This window comes from Microtus oregoni, unplaced genomic scaffold (assembly GCF_018167655.1).
Source record: "Microtus oregoni isolate MIOR12 unplaced genomic scaffold, Mior012 000012F_ref0000307, whole genome shotgun sequence".
In the NCBI taxonomy this organism is placed as follows: Eukaryota; Metazoa; Chordata; class Mammalia; order Rodentia; family Cricetidae; genus Microtus; species Microtus oregoni.
In genome coordinates this window covers 18,084,418-18,098,491 of record NW_024543071.1, presented here as the reverse complement: position 1 = coordinate 18,098,491, position 14,074 = coordinate 18,084,418, and the positions used below count along the sequence as shown (strand labels likewise).

The 14,074-nt window shown below is 40.3% G+C and overlaps 1 protein-coding gene across 1 annotated transcript in view; it reads right to left on the bottom strand.

Annotated features, from left to right (window-relative positions):
* Hpse2 (heparanase 2 (inactive)) overlaps positions 1-14,074 on the bottom strand; it is a 255,689-nt gene that overhangs the window by 158,622 nt on the left and 82,993 nt on the right. Inside the window, exon 6 of the mRNA XM_041661299.1 lies at positions 855-961. Within this exon, the coding sequence (XP_041517233.1) occupies positions 855-961 (107 nt within the window). The remainder of the gene's footprint in view (positions 1-854; positions 962-14,074) is intronic.

Genomic DNA, 14,074 nt, shown 5'->3' with positions numbered 1-14,074 from the left:
TCCACCCCTGCGGAAACAAGGCTTTCCTCACAGCAGGCACTGCTCCTCTGCGACTGCCTTTCTGGTAACATTTCTTCAGCCTGAGGTACCAGAACACTCTTTCCATGTCCCACACAAGTGCCACTTTCCCCTGAGACCTTTCCTGACAACTCTACTCGGGGAAATTTCTGTATTCCTTTTCAAGCCCATCTCCATCTGTGGGGGACAGAAAGGGAAGCGGTCTACTGTAGCAGGGAAAAGGCTGGACTCCGAGCAGGCCGTCTGGGTTTGAGTCTGATCACTGCTACCAGCCAAGCTGCCTGGGCTAACGTACTTTAACTCTGCCCTTCAGCTTCTTTGGTTGTGATGAGAGGACAATAGGAGCCTCTGTTTCATGGGCTCACCACAGAGACAAAAGCGTCGATCTCACTGGTTGTCACAATATCAAAGCATCTTAGACAGTACTTGGCACCTGGTAGATCCAGTATACTTCAAAGACTTATTATAGCATAATTATTCTTTGCAATGTAGTTATCTCTCATACTAGTCCCTGTAGTCATGTTTCTGGAGGACAAAACCAAGCCTCCGAGAACCTTGGTAAAATGCAGCTGGGAGAGCGTATGGTATTGACTCTGTGGTTTGAACGATGACTTACTCAAGATGTCATCTGTGCTCTGATGCTTATGTCTGACAAAATGTTAGTAGCTGGAGAAGTGACTAATTACTGTTTGTGAAGTGGTTAAAGACATCCACAAATGAATAGATGATAAACTTTCCAGTGGAAAGAAGCTTTGCCTTGTGACAGGAAATGAGTGTGTTATGGTTTCACTGTCTTTTCCTGGAAGGTCCTGGGAGTGAAAACATGAATTACTTACAAGAATCCTGCAGCATAGGAATCTGACAGATTGTTTGTGCCTCCAGCTGAGGTGGTCACCACGCCTTCAAGCCAAATTTTCTTTCCTGGAGTGTATGTATTGACCACCTGTTCACACAACAAAAGCAGAAGGGGACAGATGAGGTTTTCAAAGCTATTCCCAGATGAGAAGCACTGTCACTCCCTAAAGGAAGTGTCTCTCATTCCCTGATCCCAAGTGGTCATGGAGATGTGTATCTGTTACTTTCCTTTTACAGGAAGACCACGCAGAGAGAAGAGGTGGTCTGCTGTGGTGGCTGAGAGGCTGTCTCTGGAGCAGACCGCCCGGAAGGCAGAGCGAGCTGCCACATACAAACAAAAGCATTAGTGTTCCCACATGTTCATTTTTCTTCTTAAATAAACCAAGTGATGGCGTGATAGAACAAATTTGTGTTCTAGAGTGTAAGACGACTTTAGGGATGTGGCATCCCTCACTGGAAAAGGTGAGCCACATCATGTTTCTCTGTGAACAGGTGCTGAGAAGCAATGATTTTCAGGACCACATTACACTTCTGTAATAAAGCACACCATCTATGTATCAGAAGTCACTATCCATGAGAGGGGAGAAAAATGTTTCGGGGAAGTGTGTAATGAGCATGGCATGTATATTGCACCATATTTTGAAGACAACTGAAGTAAGGATGAAAAGAAAAGTCCCTGACCCACTGGTCAGATCTGCACAGGGAACCACAGCTGCATGCCTTCCAAGCAGAGGCAAAGCCATGTTAAAATGTGTCCCTCTGAAGTTTTGAAATTACCCAGTCTTTGTTCTACAAGTTGGAGGTTGGCCAAACTATTCAGATCAGGGTGCAGATACCCTGGAAAGCAATCAGACAGTTCTGTATTGGGTAATACTAGTAGCTTCTGAAAGTACAGTCTGTGTTACAAGCTTGTCTATAGCTAGTTCATTTTAGGAAATAGTAACTAGCAGGAATGGTGACCTATAGGACTGAAACAAGGAAAAGACAAAAGTAGGATATGTTTTTAAATTTGCAACCAATTCTGGTGACCTGTACTCAACATCATAGGAATTTTGGCAAAAGCTTATATAATCCTCAAAACTGTCCAACTGTCCCTCAAGATAACAAAATGGGGAGTAGTTATCTCGTGATTTCTATCTCCTGATGGTCAAGAGTAGCCCAATGAAGTTATTTCTCCCTTTATTTCAAGTATAGCTCTGAGAGCTGAGCATATTCCCGAAATATTTGTTGCCTCTGTCTAGAGAAATCCCAGAGAAGGAATAAGAAGCAAGTTTCTTCTCAGTTACACTAGCATCAGGCTCTGGCTGCTGCTACAACAGTTAGGACATGAAGAAAGACTGGAGAATACCAGGATGCACAAGGGAGGCTGGTAAGGAATATAGTGCATGTAGATAACCACTAACTCCTCTCCTAGACATGCTCACTAAAGCCATTCTTCTTCAGGTTTCTAAAGAGTATGAGGAATCACCATGTCACCGTCAGTGGCAGGTGTTCATAGTGAGAGGACTGAAATACAAAATGTATTCAGTGCATAATATGAAATACTAGGCAGCAGTTGGAGCAAACAATTCAACATAAATTCAGAAGCACAGATATGCTTTAAAGTTTCAGTGATAAGTTAAAAAAAGAAAGTAACATAGTAAGACATGTGGTATGGTACTATTTATGTAATCATTTGTTATACAATAAGGAACAAAGATATCTGTTTTAAGGATGGGTCAAGCATATAATGAAGACACAAAGGAAGAAAATAGACAGAACAGAAACAGGATTTTTGAGAACTGATGATAGGTTTGCTTTAAGTTGAGGTTGAATATACTATAGTACCTTAGGGCTCCCAAAAAGAATATATGTAGATGTATTTTATGAATATATATACAAATATACAATATGAGATATGTATCTATACATGTGACCAAACTCATAGGAAAGCATCAGCAAGTGTATTTGGAGACCTCTCATCTGCTTCCTGACATCCAGATGTGAAATAATTACACAGAAGCTATATTATTTGTAATACTGTTTGGCCAATAGCTTAAACATATTTCTGTCTTACTCTTATATCTTAAATTAACCCATAATTCTTGTCTATGTTAGCCAAGTGGCTTGGTACCTTTTATCAGCGAGGCAGTCTCATCTTGCTTCCTCTGTGTCTGGATGACAACTGCAGACGGACTCTTTCCTCCTCCCAAAATTCTCCTGTTCTCATCACCACCCCCCTACTCTACTTCCTGCCTGGTCACCCTGCCTAAACTTCCTGCCTGGCTACTGGCCAATCAGACTTTTATTAAACCAATACGAAGTGCTGTGGGACAATGATCTTATACCCTGTCACTTATATTGTATTGTATTCATCTCAGAAACAAAGATCAGGATTGGTAGATTATATAATAGACTTCAATATATAATATAATAGATTTCACCCAGAAGTGGTGAAATCACCTAGGTAGAATATTTTTTAAAAATAGGATAGAAAGATTCAAGGATTTCTTTAAAACACTGAGGCATTTTCAAATACTTTAACACTTCAACAAACATCAAGCACCTGCTAAATGCTAAGCAGACCTCTGGGGCAGGTGTGCTGCCACTGATCTATTGTCATCGTGCAAGGAGACTAACAACAAGTAAACAAGCAAATATCAGGAATTCAGGTGATAAGAAGAGCCAGAAAGAAAACAAGACAATCAAATGCTAGGTAGGAGCTTGTCAGGAATGAGAAGGATGCTTTGGAGAGTGGTTCATGAAGAGCACTCTGCAAGGCTGCATCTGAATTGAGATTTGGTTAAGAGGAAGCCAGGACATTAATGTTTTCAAAGGAACAGCACAGAAAAAGATGTGAGGTGAAAACAGGACCATTACCTGTAGCACCAAAAGAAGGCCATCTGGAGTACAGTACATAAAGAGACGAAAGGCTGGACAAATGAGGTCAGAGAGGAAAGGAGGGTGCTTTCATTCTGAGTGTGATGGAGGCTATTGGGGGGATTTAAGCAGGAGAGGGGTCTGATCTGACTTATGTCAGATCATTGTAGCTGCTATGAGGTCATACATATGTCTTAAAAGGATTGTAAAACCTGTAACATGATATACAAATTAAAGGTTCTGTTATTTCTATGACCACTTTGAGCTTTAATGTCTTTATACATAGATGGAATAATACCTGACAGGATTGTACTAAGGATCCCAGCTGTTTGACAAAGAATAAATAACACGAGGCCAATGACAGGATAATCCTGAGCTAGTGGAATGGGATGTGGACCCAGAGGGTGAACACAGATTTATAAGAGCCCTTTAAGATGATGCATGCATTCAGAGAACTAGTCCGGATATTCCTACAGTTTGGCAGGGGGATTCTGAACCATTCATGATGCTTACAGGAAGCCTTGAACTATGATCTGTTTGAGAGCAGGGAAACCCAATCATCTTTTCTTTTTTTATATTTATTATTTTTCAATTGTGTGTGTGTATATGTGTGTGTGGGGGGGTTATGCGTATGAGGATGCAGATGCCTGTGGATGTCTCTGGCCTTTGATCTTCCTGGAGTTAGTTACAGGCAGTAGGGAGCTCTTTGATGTGGCTGCTGGGAACTGAACTTGAGTCCTCTGGTCCAAGAGAAGTACTTGGTCTTAATTACTTAGCCATCTCTCTACCACACCTTTCAATCTTATTTTCTTAAGTGTAGAGTTTCTTTAAGAGTACCTGGCACAGAACTGGGGCTTCACTGAAAATAGGGCTCTAGTCACACGTAGGGCGTGATATAATACCAGACCTGCCCTTGTATTAGCTCACAGTAAATTCACTCTTGAAGGAAACTGTATGTCTTAAGAAACGGTGATTAAACAAGCCAGTGAATCAAAAGTCATGTGCTGCTTGCAAATACAAATTCAGAGATTAGTAAAAATAAAGACGTGCAAGGAAAACCTGTAAGAACACGTGAGACCGAGGCGAGAACGCTGCTTATTTCCTTTTTGTTCTCAGAGCTGAGGATACAAAGCACATGGTCACCTTTCATGATCACGTGGGTTCAGCCTCAGCTAGTTCTTCCTGCAGCATTATGATTGGTGAGGTAGTATTTAGTGGTTGTTAATGGCCTGGGCTCCGGAGACAGAGTCCTGCCTTTCACCCTGGCCTTACTGTCTATTCACCGTGTGACCTTGAATATTTAAAATTACTTCCTTGTATTCTAGTGTAGAATAGAATGTCCACCTCAGTGTATTTATGCTTTAACTAACTGACATTTGTAAAAAGAACTTAAAAAAAGGTCCTGGTGTATAGTAAGCACTTAAGCCCAAGTATTTTCTGGATTTCTCTCCTTGTTCAAGGTACCTGAATTTGTGTTTGAGAAATTTAATATCAGCATTGATTGCTCTTTCCTCAGATAAGTAACTTGGGTTAATGAATAAATAATATCTCAGATAAATGTTAAGCACTAGGAGAGAGCAGTTTAGGATTTAAAACACACATGAATAATCCACACAAGCATAACTAGCATATATATGTATATGGAGTTTAATTAGAAAATACTCAACCACTTTCAGCATAAGCATCCTATTATCCACACAAATGAAAACTGCACAGTGAGGTAAAACTTGGATACAAACTAAAGCAGCTATCTGACCAGGGAAATATTCCTAAAGGCACTTAGGAATATTGTTGAAAGTTCAAGGAGTCAACAGGAATGAGCAAATGTTTTCTATGCCTTTTCTGTTCAGGACATGGGAAATTTGGTGAATTGAGAGTCTTCCAAGAACAGAGAAGGCCAACATGGTGAAGTGTGGTGGTGGTATGGATGCTGATGCTGGGTGCTGGTTGAGCTTGGGGAGAAAATCAGCTTGGGCTGACCAGGAGAAAAATCAAACAAACAAAAAGGAAAAAAAAAAAACAACAGAAAAAGCAGATGGAACCAGCTGCACAATTCCCTTAGAAAATGAAACTCTAAGAAACCAGGGGCTATAGTTCACCACTGCGGTTTTCTGAGTAAATATGATTCTCCCTGTGCTGGAAGAGAGAAAAGGAGAGGTCTCTGGGAAGTGAAGGGCTCCGGTGAGAAATGATGTGCCAGTAAAGGTTACTCTAAGGGTAGCCCTAGTGAGCATAGGAGGCTGGCTGCCCAGCTCCCTCCCAGCTCTTTGTTCCCCAAATCAACCCAGGCCCCTGTGGTCAAAGCAGCGCTGAGGCACCCAGAGAAAAGCCCAGTAAGCGGCACCAGTTGCTCTCTCTGTCTGCTAAAGGCAGAGAGGCAGAAGGATAGGCTTTCCAGATTCTGTCTCTTACATTTCGGAGACATGGACTCAGTGAGAATGTTTGGTTATGCAGACACACTGAGGTGGGGGTGGGGGGAGGGAGAGAGTAGAGAAGAGGTGTGAATGTGTGTGGGGGGGATGGGGAGAGCACACTTAGGAAAATATTCTTGATTTTTCAAAAATAAAATAGGAACATAGCCATTTAAGGGGCACATTTTCAAACCTCGTCTTCCTCTTCCTGTAGTTCCTTGATATCCTGCCTCTAAAGCTGTAATCTAAGTCTTTGAAAAGACTCCTGAGGACCTGGCTTCAGGCGTTGGCTGTGCGAGAGATGGTAGCATTGCTGCAGCAGACATGTTGTTTATGGTTATCCAAACCAACACCTTCCTTAATGAGAAAGGAAGCAATAAAACAGGAACAGTGGACAGGCCAGCTGGGCTAATCAGCCCTGGCAGGGGGCCCACCCTCCAAAAGAAGCTGGAGCACATTAATTCTAGGATCTCATGGACTTGGGAGCCAACCTTCCCCTGAACTTCACAAGAGCAGTTGCTCTCTACCCAGAGCGAGCCTCCTATACTGCTGGTCACAAAGGACTGTTTTTAGGAAGTCTCTTCTTCTCGGTCTTTTCAAACACCATTTTATATATATATATAGTGTGTGTGTGTGTGCGTGCACATGCACGTGTGTGTGCTACCATGTGCATGTGGAGGTCAGAGGACAAGTTAAGGGAGTCAGTTTTCTCCTTTTCAACAAGTTGCTTCTAGGGGCTGGACTCTGGTGCAAGTTTTGGTGGCAAGCGCCTTTACCCATTGAGTCATCTGGTTGGTCTTCAGTAAGCTCCTTACACCCTACCTGTGTGTCTTCCTTGCATTTCAGCAGTCTGGACTCTTCACTGTTTGTGAGTTGTCAAGGTCAACTCTTGATGTTGTTTGTTTTGTCCACTCTTTGTGTGTAGTTATTGATTTGACGCTACCAACTTTACTGGAAGAGGAGCAGAAAAAGTTGACTCTTCTTCCTCTCTGTTCCTTTCTGAGTTTGGACCTCACAATTTCTTTCTTTGTCTTCCTGCTGTTCTCTTCTTTCTTTTCTGGACTAGCCTCCACTCTGCAGCCCTTTGTTAACTTTGGGATCCCTCCCCAGTTTCTCATTGCATTGCCAGCAGTAGGGAGCAACCATTTTTTTTGTTGTTCCTCACTGAGAGAGAGAGGTCTGTTTGATCAGCAGAGAGATGAACAATAAGCAGAACAATAAATAACTTGTATCTGATCTTACTGCAATTGGTGACTGTGGACCACAGGTTAGGACATTGACTGCTTTATTTATGATGGTATTTACCACCACACATAACCAGCGCTTAGCTACCCAGTCTCCATTTCTTCCCCATAGATCCCATGCAGGATGGTCTTACTGCTTTAGAAAAATGTCTTATACTTTTGTTGCTTGTTTTCTTTCACCTGCCCCTCTCACCCATGCTCTCTGTTAGTTTTTTTTTCCAGGATTATTTAAAATCATTTTCTTTATGAAAGAAATAGTCCTCAACTCCAGGAAGTTTCTTTTTTTTTCTAAGTTCCAAAGTTTTTGAACCTATCTCTGATTTTGATCTTATTGTGCAAAAATGTAACTTTATATATTTCTCTTTTTTCATGTCTCACGGATTTCTTGATAATGATTTACTCAGCAAATGAAGATATTTTTTGATGAAAAGACTAAGTTTCAAAGAAGACAACTAACAACCCGCAGCTAGCAAGGGCAGATACCACACACCCGCAGCTTCAGTTTATAGCTCTGTTACCTTCTGATGCAATTTTGCTACTTGAGGAGAACCACAAGACTTTGCTTGCCTAAGCTGCCTCCATATTTAAAATGTTCTTCTTAAATTAGATAAGCTGGGCTTTTCTGAGTTGAGTCACTCCAATATCTCAACACATTCCTCTTATTTATGCTGTCTCTTATCTATGTCATTTCTTTCTATTCTCTTTCTCCTACAGAGTACCATATTTGCCCAGGTTTTTGTATTCGAATGACTTCTTAGTCTGTTTCAGTGATATTTTTGGGATTTAAAATTTTACCCTCTGTTCTTATCCCAAATTAAAGAAAAAAACAACTGAATGAAATTGAGACAACAAATATTAAAATAAGAACACATAGACAGGATGAAGTCAGTTAGGAGGCAGTGCCACTTTGAGCATATGAAAGAAAATAAGGAAGAATATTCCAGAGTCCTAAAGCAATGAGAAGTGATAGTGAAGACAGAACAGAAAGAAGTTACTGGCTGCTCCCTTTCCCCATCCTTTTCTCTGACTAACCAATATTTCAGGCTACTGAATGCTTTGCCACTCAAAGCCAGACTCCACCAATATCAGTAGTGATTTTATTTTTGGTTAGGACAAGCACTACAATCCTCTTCCTTCCATGCTGAAATGTTGCAAGAACTTAAGTTGCCACCTCTCCTGAGGATGCTTTTGACTCTAAATGGCTATTTCCCCAACCGCCCACAGGTGGCTTATCCTTCCACACTGCCATTTCCTCCCACTCTCCCTCTATACAGAACGTGAATGGAGCGCAATGCATCAAAGTCAAGTCTTGAAAAGCTTTGTTCCCTCCCACCATCACTTGTCCGACATCACAAGAGCTTTAATAGTCTCATCCAAATCTCACTTCCAAGGCAGTCACCTCATATCAACTAATTGTGGGGTCACACTGGTGTTCTTTCACGAAGAACGCTGCTATTTTTCTTTGAAAACTTTTCTAATTCTGGGTGGTTAGAAAGAAATTTTGCATAGGCTACAAAAGAAATGGTTAATAGATGTCAAATTTAGAATAGTGTAATGGCTGACCATGGGTTTAGTGAAGTGGGCCTGAGTTTGAACTCTCTTTTTACTACTTAGGAAGATCTGTAGCCTTGAGCAAGTTACAATAGATTAGTAATGCATGACTGACATTTGCAACCAAAAGGTAACATGTTTTGTAAAATAATAATCTATCTTTCATAATTTAATGCTTTTGAAATCAGAGTGTTTACATAAGCATCATCAACTGAAACCTGCCTGCAGTTTACCCCATTTGCTTCTAGTCATTATTAAGCTAATGGTGTAGTCTATAAATACCTGTGTCTAAAAATCAAAGCCATTGAAGTTAATAAAATGGCAAGGATGAAAACCTTGAAACCTTGGCACTCTTCTGATCAGTGCCTTTTGGGCTAGCTCCTTCTATAATACCATTAGTGCCTCCCGTGAAGGGCAAACACTAATTTCTCCTAGGTCATGCTTTTCCATCTGCATGGACGGAACACGTGGCTCACACTGGCTCATTTACTTGGGGATCACAGAGCTTAAGCGGCTAAATCCTCACTTTCAGAGGCAGCTGTCAGTGTCCTAGAAAAAACCCACTATGGTGTTCACAGGCCAATGTCTCTTAACTTTGCAAAGTGGCTTTGCTTTCTTTCTCTTAAAGAGGTCCCTATTGTATAAGATATAAGGACCATAATATTTGGGTCACCCAAGTCACTAATGTGGTGTACTTTGTATTTGCGGTTCTCAGTGTACTCTTCCTTTGCTGTGCTTTCTTGGCTTGGTTTCTGTTCCTCTTCATTGATAGCTACTCTTGAGACGGTATCTTCTATTTAACACTAATATCTTAGTGTGGAGTTCAACCAGGGTATCTGTCATCTTGCTAGGTTGCTTAATATTTCACATAATATTCCTGAAATGAAATAAAATAGTGTTTTCTAAAACAGAATATCTGATATTTAGAAGCAGGTTACACTGCTATTTGGAACTCAAAGATAACACATAAATGACACAGTTCTGCCATGCCTGGGTATAGACATAACTCACAGGGGTCACTACATTAATTTACTTATCTCCAGAACCACACTATGAAGTTAGCAGTTGACTAAACTTTCGATGTGAATGGCAAATGTTACTTATTTGCTACTTTGATTTTATCTTGGTCATCCATCCCCAGTTCCTTTGTGTTTCCATCTCTCCAAAATTTATTGAATATCTGCCAAATGCTACACACTGGGACAGTATAGAAAAGATTCAGCATTGTTAAATAATAGAATGAATTAAAGACTGGTTTCATAAACACTGATTTTATGGTGATAACTACCATTCTTATCCTATTGATGTTTATATTTTCTAGTTTTCTCACTAAAGAATAACATTATCATTATTACTCCTTTAATTGTGCTTATATTTTGTCATCTTCAAAAGTACACTAAATTTGTTGGTATATTAAAAAGTGGACAGACTGAAAAACTGGAAGTTTCACTGAGAACAAAAATTTCTCTCTGTGTGTTTATTAATTTACCAGAATTATTTATTATCTACCTTACTTCCATGACCTTACATTTAAGATACATGAGAAGCAGCATAATATCATTGTATTTATTTAGACTTCAAACGAGTTGACCTTTCTTGGAGAAGGGAGGCTACTTGTTGGTTCCTGGCCACCCAGCTAGCTTAGACCCAAAATAATCACACAGAAACTATATTATTTAAATTATTGCTTGGCCTATTAGCTCTAGCTTCTTATTGGCTAACTCTTACATATTAATTTAACCCATTTCTATTAATATGTGTATGATCATGAGGCTGTGGCTTACCAGTTAAAGTTCCGGTGTCTATCTCCAGTGGGGCTACAAGGTGGCATTTGACTCTGCCTTCTTTCTCCCTACATTCAGTTCTGTCTTCTCCACCTACCTAAGTTCTGCCCTGCTGTAGGTCCAAAACAGTTTTTTATTTATTAACCAATAAAAGCAACACATAGACAGAAGGACCTCCCACACCATATCTTTATACAATAACATAGTAGATGATTAAAGACTGTTATTAGCATCCATTACCACTTATATATCTAGTCTATCAAGACCTTCTCACAATCAATTTGTAAGTAAACCCATGCTTCAGATGTGGGTTAAACTTAACTTGTTAAACTTAACTCCCATACTTCTCTTTCCTTCAGTGGGCTCTTTCCTCAAATGTGGGTATGCTCTGTAATCTCTAAGACATCCTTGTCTCTTCTAGTTACAGCTTCCCTCTTGCCTTGACTCCTGCCTCCAGGGGATACCATTGGTGAACAAATGGATCTGCTAGGGTCATCAGTCTGGCATGCAATTCCACACATCCTTCTTTCCTAAGGGAAAAAGCACTCCTGATGTTTTCCTCTCTCAGGTAGCGGTAACTTACTGGAAGGACACGAACTGTGTGTGTGTGGCTGTTTCAGAGATCTGTGCTTCATGTAATGTTTAGCATTTTAAACTCAAATTAACTACTTAATAAAAATTGAGAGAAGCATAAAAACAAGAACGATAATGGTCTTGGTTGGACCACATAAACCCTCTACTTATCCCCACACATCTATCAGTGGCTTCCAAATAGCTCCCTACGGAGAACTATCAACTAGAGGAGTCCTTTTCCTTTAGGTGCTGACCTGCAGAACACTCCTCTGGAAGACTTCCCCTGGCTTCTCCTCTACATTGTCAGATGGAGACATGCCATGATGAGTTCCCATCTCACACGATTACAGCCATCATTGTACTTTATTATCAACATGCTTCATCAGTTGCTTCCCCACTGGACTAGACGGTCTTTGAGGACCAGCACCACATTAGTTTTGCTCATCACTGTATTCTCAGAAGTCTGGAAAATACTACAAATAGCACAAATAGTTGATAAATGAATGGAGGATAGAAAGGAAGGAGGAAGAAATTAAGTTTTCAAATATTGAGGAACCCCACTGTAGTTTATTTGATAATCAGACTACAGTCAGATGGACAGTACTGGTGGAAATACTTTCCTCCTGACTGGGATTTCACCAACTCCTTCCTGTGCTTATTGAATTGCTGAAAATAATATAAAAAGTGCTATTTCCTCCTCTGATTCCTCCAGGAGATGAAGACACAAATCACAGAGTCCAAATGAGTTAAGCCAAAGTGGTTCTTCTTGGTTCTTACGTCATTGTTTTGGAGCTAGCCCAGTTTTCCGCACAATACCATCTGCATTGTGTCCTAAAAGTCTCTCACTTTTCCCATTTGACCTGTCTCTGCATTGTGAGTCTCGATCTTTCCTTTGACTCACCTCCCAATACAGATGATTATTCTTGTTCTAATGGAAAGGAACATGTGCTCATCCAAAGGTGTGGGTTGTCCAGACATTTCACTGGTTTCCAAACGTATCATATAGATTTTCTTCTAACCTGATAATTCACTAAGTGCTGAGAAAACAGAATTCTTGCCTAAATGGCAGTCCAAATTTGGAAACCACAGCTGCTTTTAGCAATTGAGTCATTGCCTTTCAGGTGCCAAAAATATCACCTATTAAATTCTCCAGGGTTCAAAGACAGAGGAAATAGAAAAAAGTCAAAGAACAAATGGAGAACAAAGAGTGTATGGAATATTTCTAGTCAGAAAAATTATTAAAATAAATGCAATAATTAACAAAATAACAGCAATAGCAACTAGTGTTCAATATGAATTAACAGACCAGCTGTGTGTGACCTTCCTAACTTCCTTAAAAAGGAGGGAACGTAAATTCTTAGCATCTTCACTTTCTAGGTAAAGAAATAAAGCCAAGATATTCTAGCTTTCAGTCCCAACTAAGGTGACAGCTGCCACCAGCTGAGTAAAAACGATTTCTGATTAATATTATGCGACAATCTTTTTGCACCTCATCCATCAAATCTTCCAGCTAAAAGTTTCAGCTACCATGGAGGCAGAGAAACATTGCTATGCTCTGTGCAAATCCCAGCTTCTCTGTTCCATCACATAATAAATGCTGTTCTTGCCATTGTTTTGAAGTGATTGCTTACACAGCCATAGAATACCAGAATAGGGGCTGTGATTTGAACGGATCTCTCTGTTCTGGGTATGTTATGTTCCTAATGGCCAAAAGGTGATGCCTGATCCTGCTGGTAAGGCTAGCCCTTACTTCCAGGAGTCTTCTGCTTATAGGTCCTTTCTCCTAAGGGGATCCACTATTCTTTCCTGAAGTAGGTCACTTCAAGGGCATCAGGCACATTTTAAAAAGTTTGAATCTCAATTTTCCATAGGGTTTTTGTTCTTTAGCTAAAATTCGTGGGGCCCTATATGAACCAGGAAGTGAGCTTTGCTCTTTTGCTCTTTTGCTCCTTTAGTTCTGTGATGGTTAAGGGCTATGGAGTGGTAAAGTGTGAAGTGGAGATAGAATCACTTCATCTCTGACTTAACTTACACTCACCTGCTACCCTTAAAATCATGAATACAGTTAGAACCGTCTCTCTTGGCACAATATTATTAGTAACAACAATCTTTTAATTAGGTTCAAAGCTAGAAGAATCCAAAATAAAGAGACTTGACTATCTTGCACATTGTTGTAATACAAACACTTAGAAGGCTGTCTGAAGCATATTGCAGGAGAATTAACTTACAAGTAAAGGAATAAAAGAAAATTCCTTCCAGAGAGCAACACTTAAATTAGCACAGTGTGTCTAAAAAATTGTAACATTCTGTAGGTTAATTTTTGTTTGCTTTTGAGGCTGGGTCTCATTAGCCAAGGCTGGCTTCCAACTCATGGTCCTCTTGCCTCAGCCTCCCAGGGCCTCGGTTATAGGCATGCATCACCATGATCAATAATAGTTGATATTCTGTAGCACCAGGCAACATGTTTCAACGTAGTCAAATATTAAAACTTAAAACTGAATTCCTTGAGGCCACATCTTATTCTATTTTGTATCTCTAGTATCTGGCACTTTGCCTGGTGCTAGCAATACTTTCCACTAACTGTTGTCAAACAGACTGGCAGAAATATTTCAGATCATTTAGTTCTTCTTGCCTAATAGAAGACAGTTATAGAAAAAGGTTCTGGCCAATGTCCCTGGTCCCATGGTGATTACATTGGGATACAGAAACTCAGAAGTCTTGAGAGTTCTCTTGTTCTAACACTCCCCAAGAACAAGTGAAAATGGAGGTTGTATGTTAT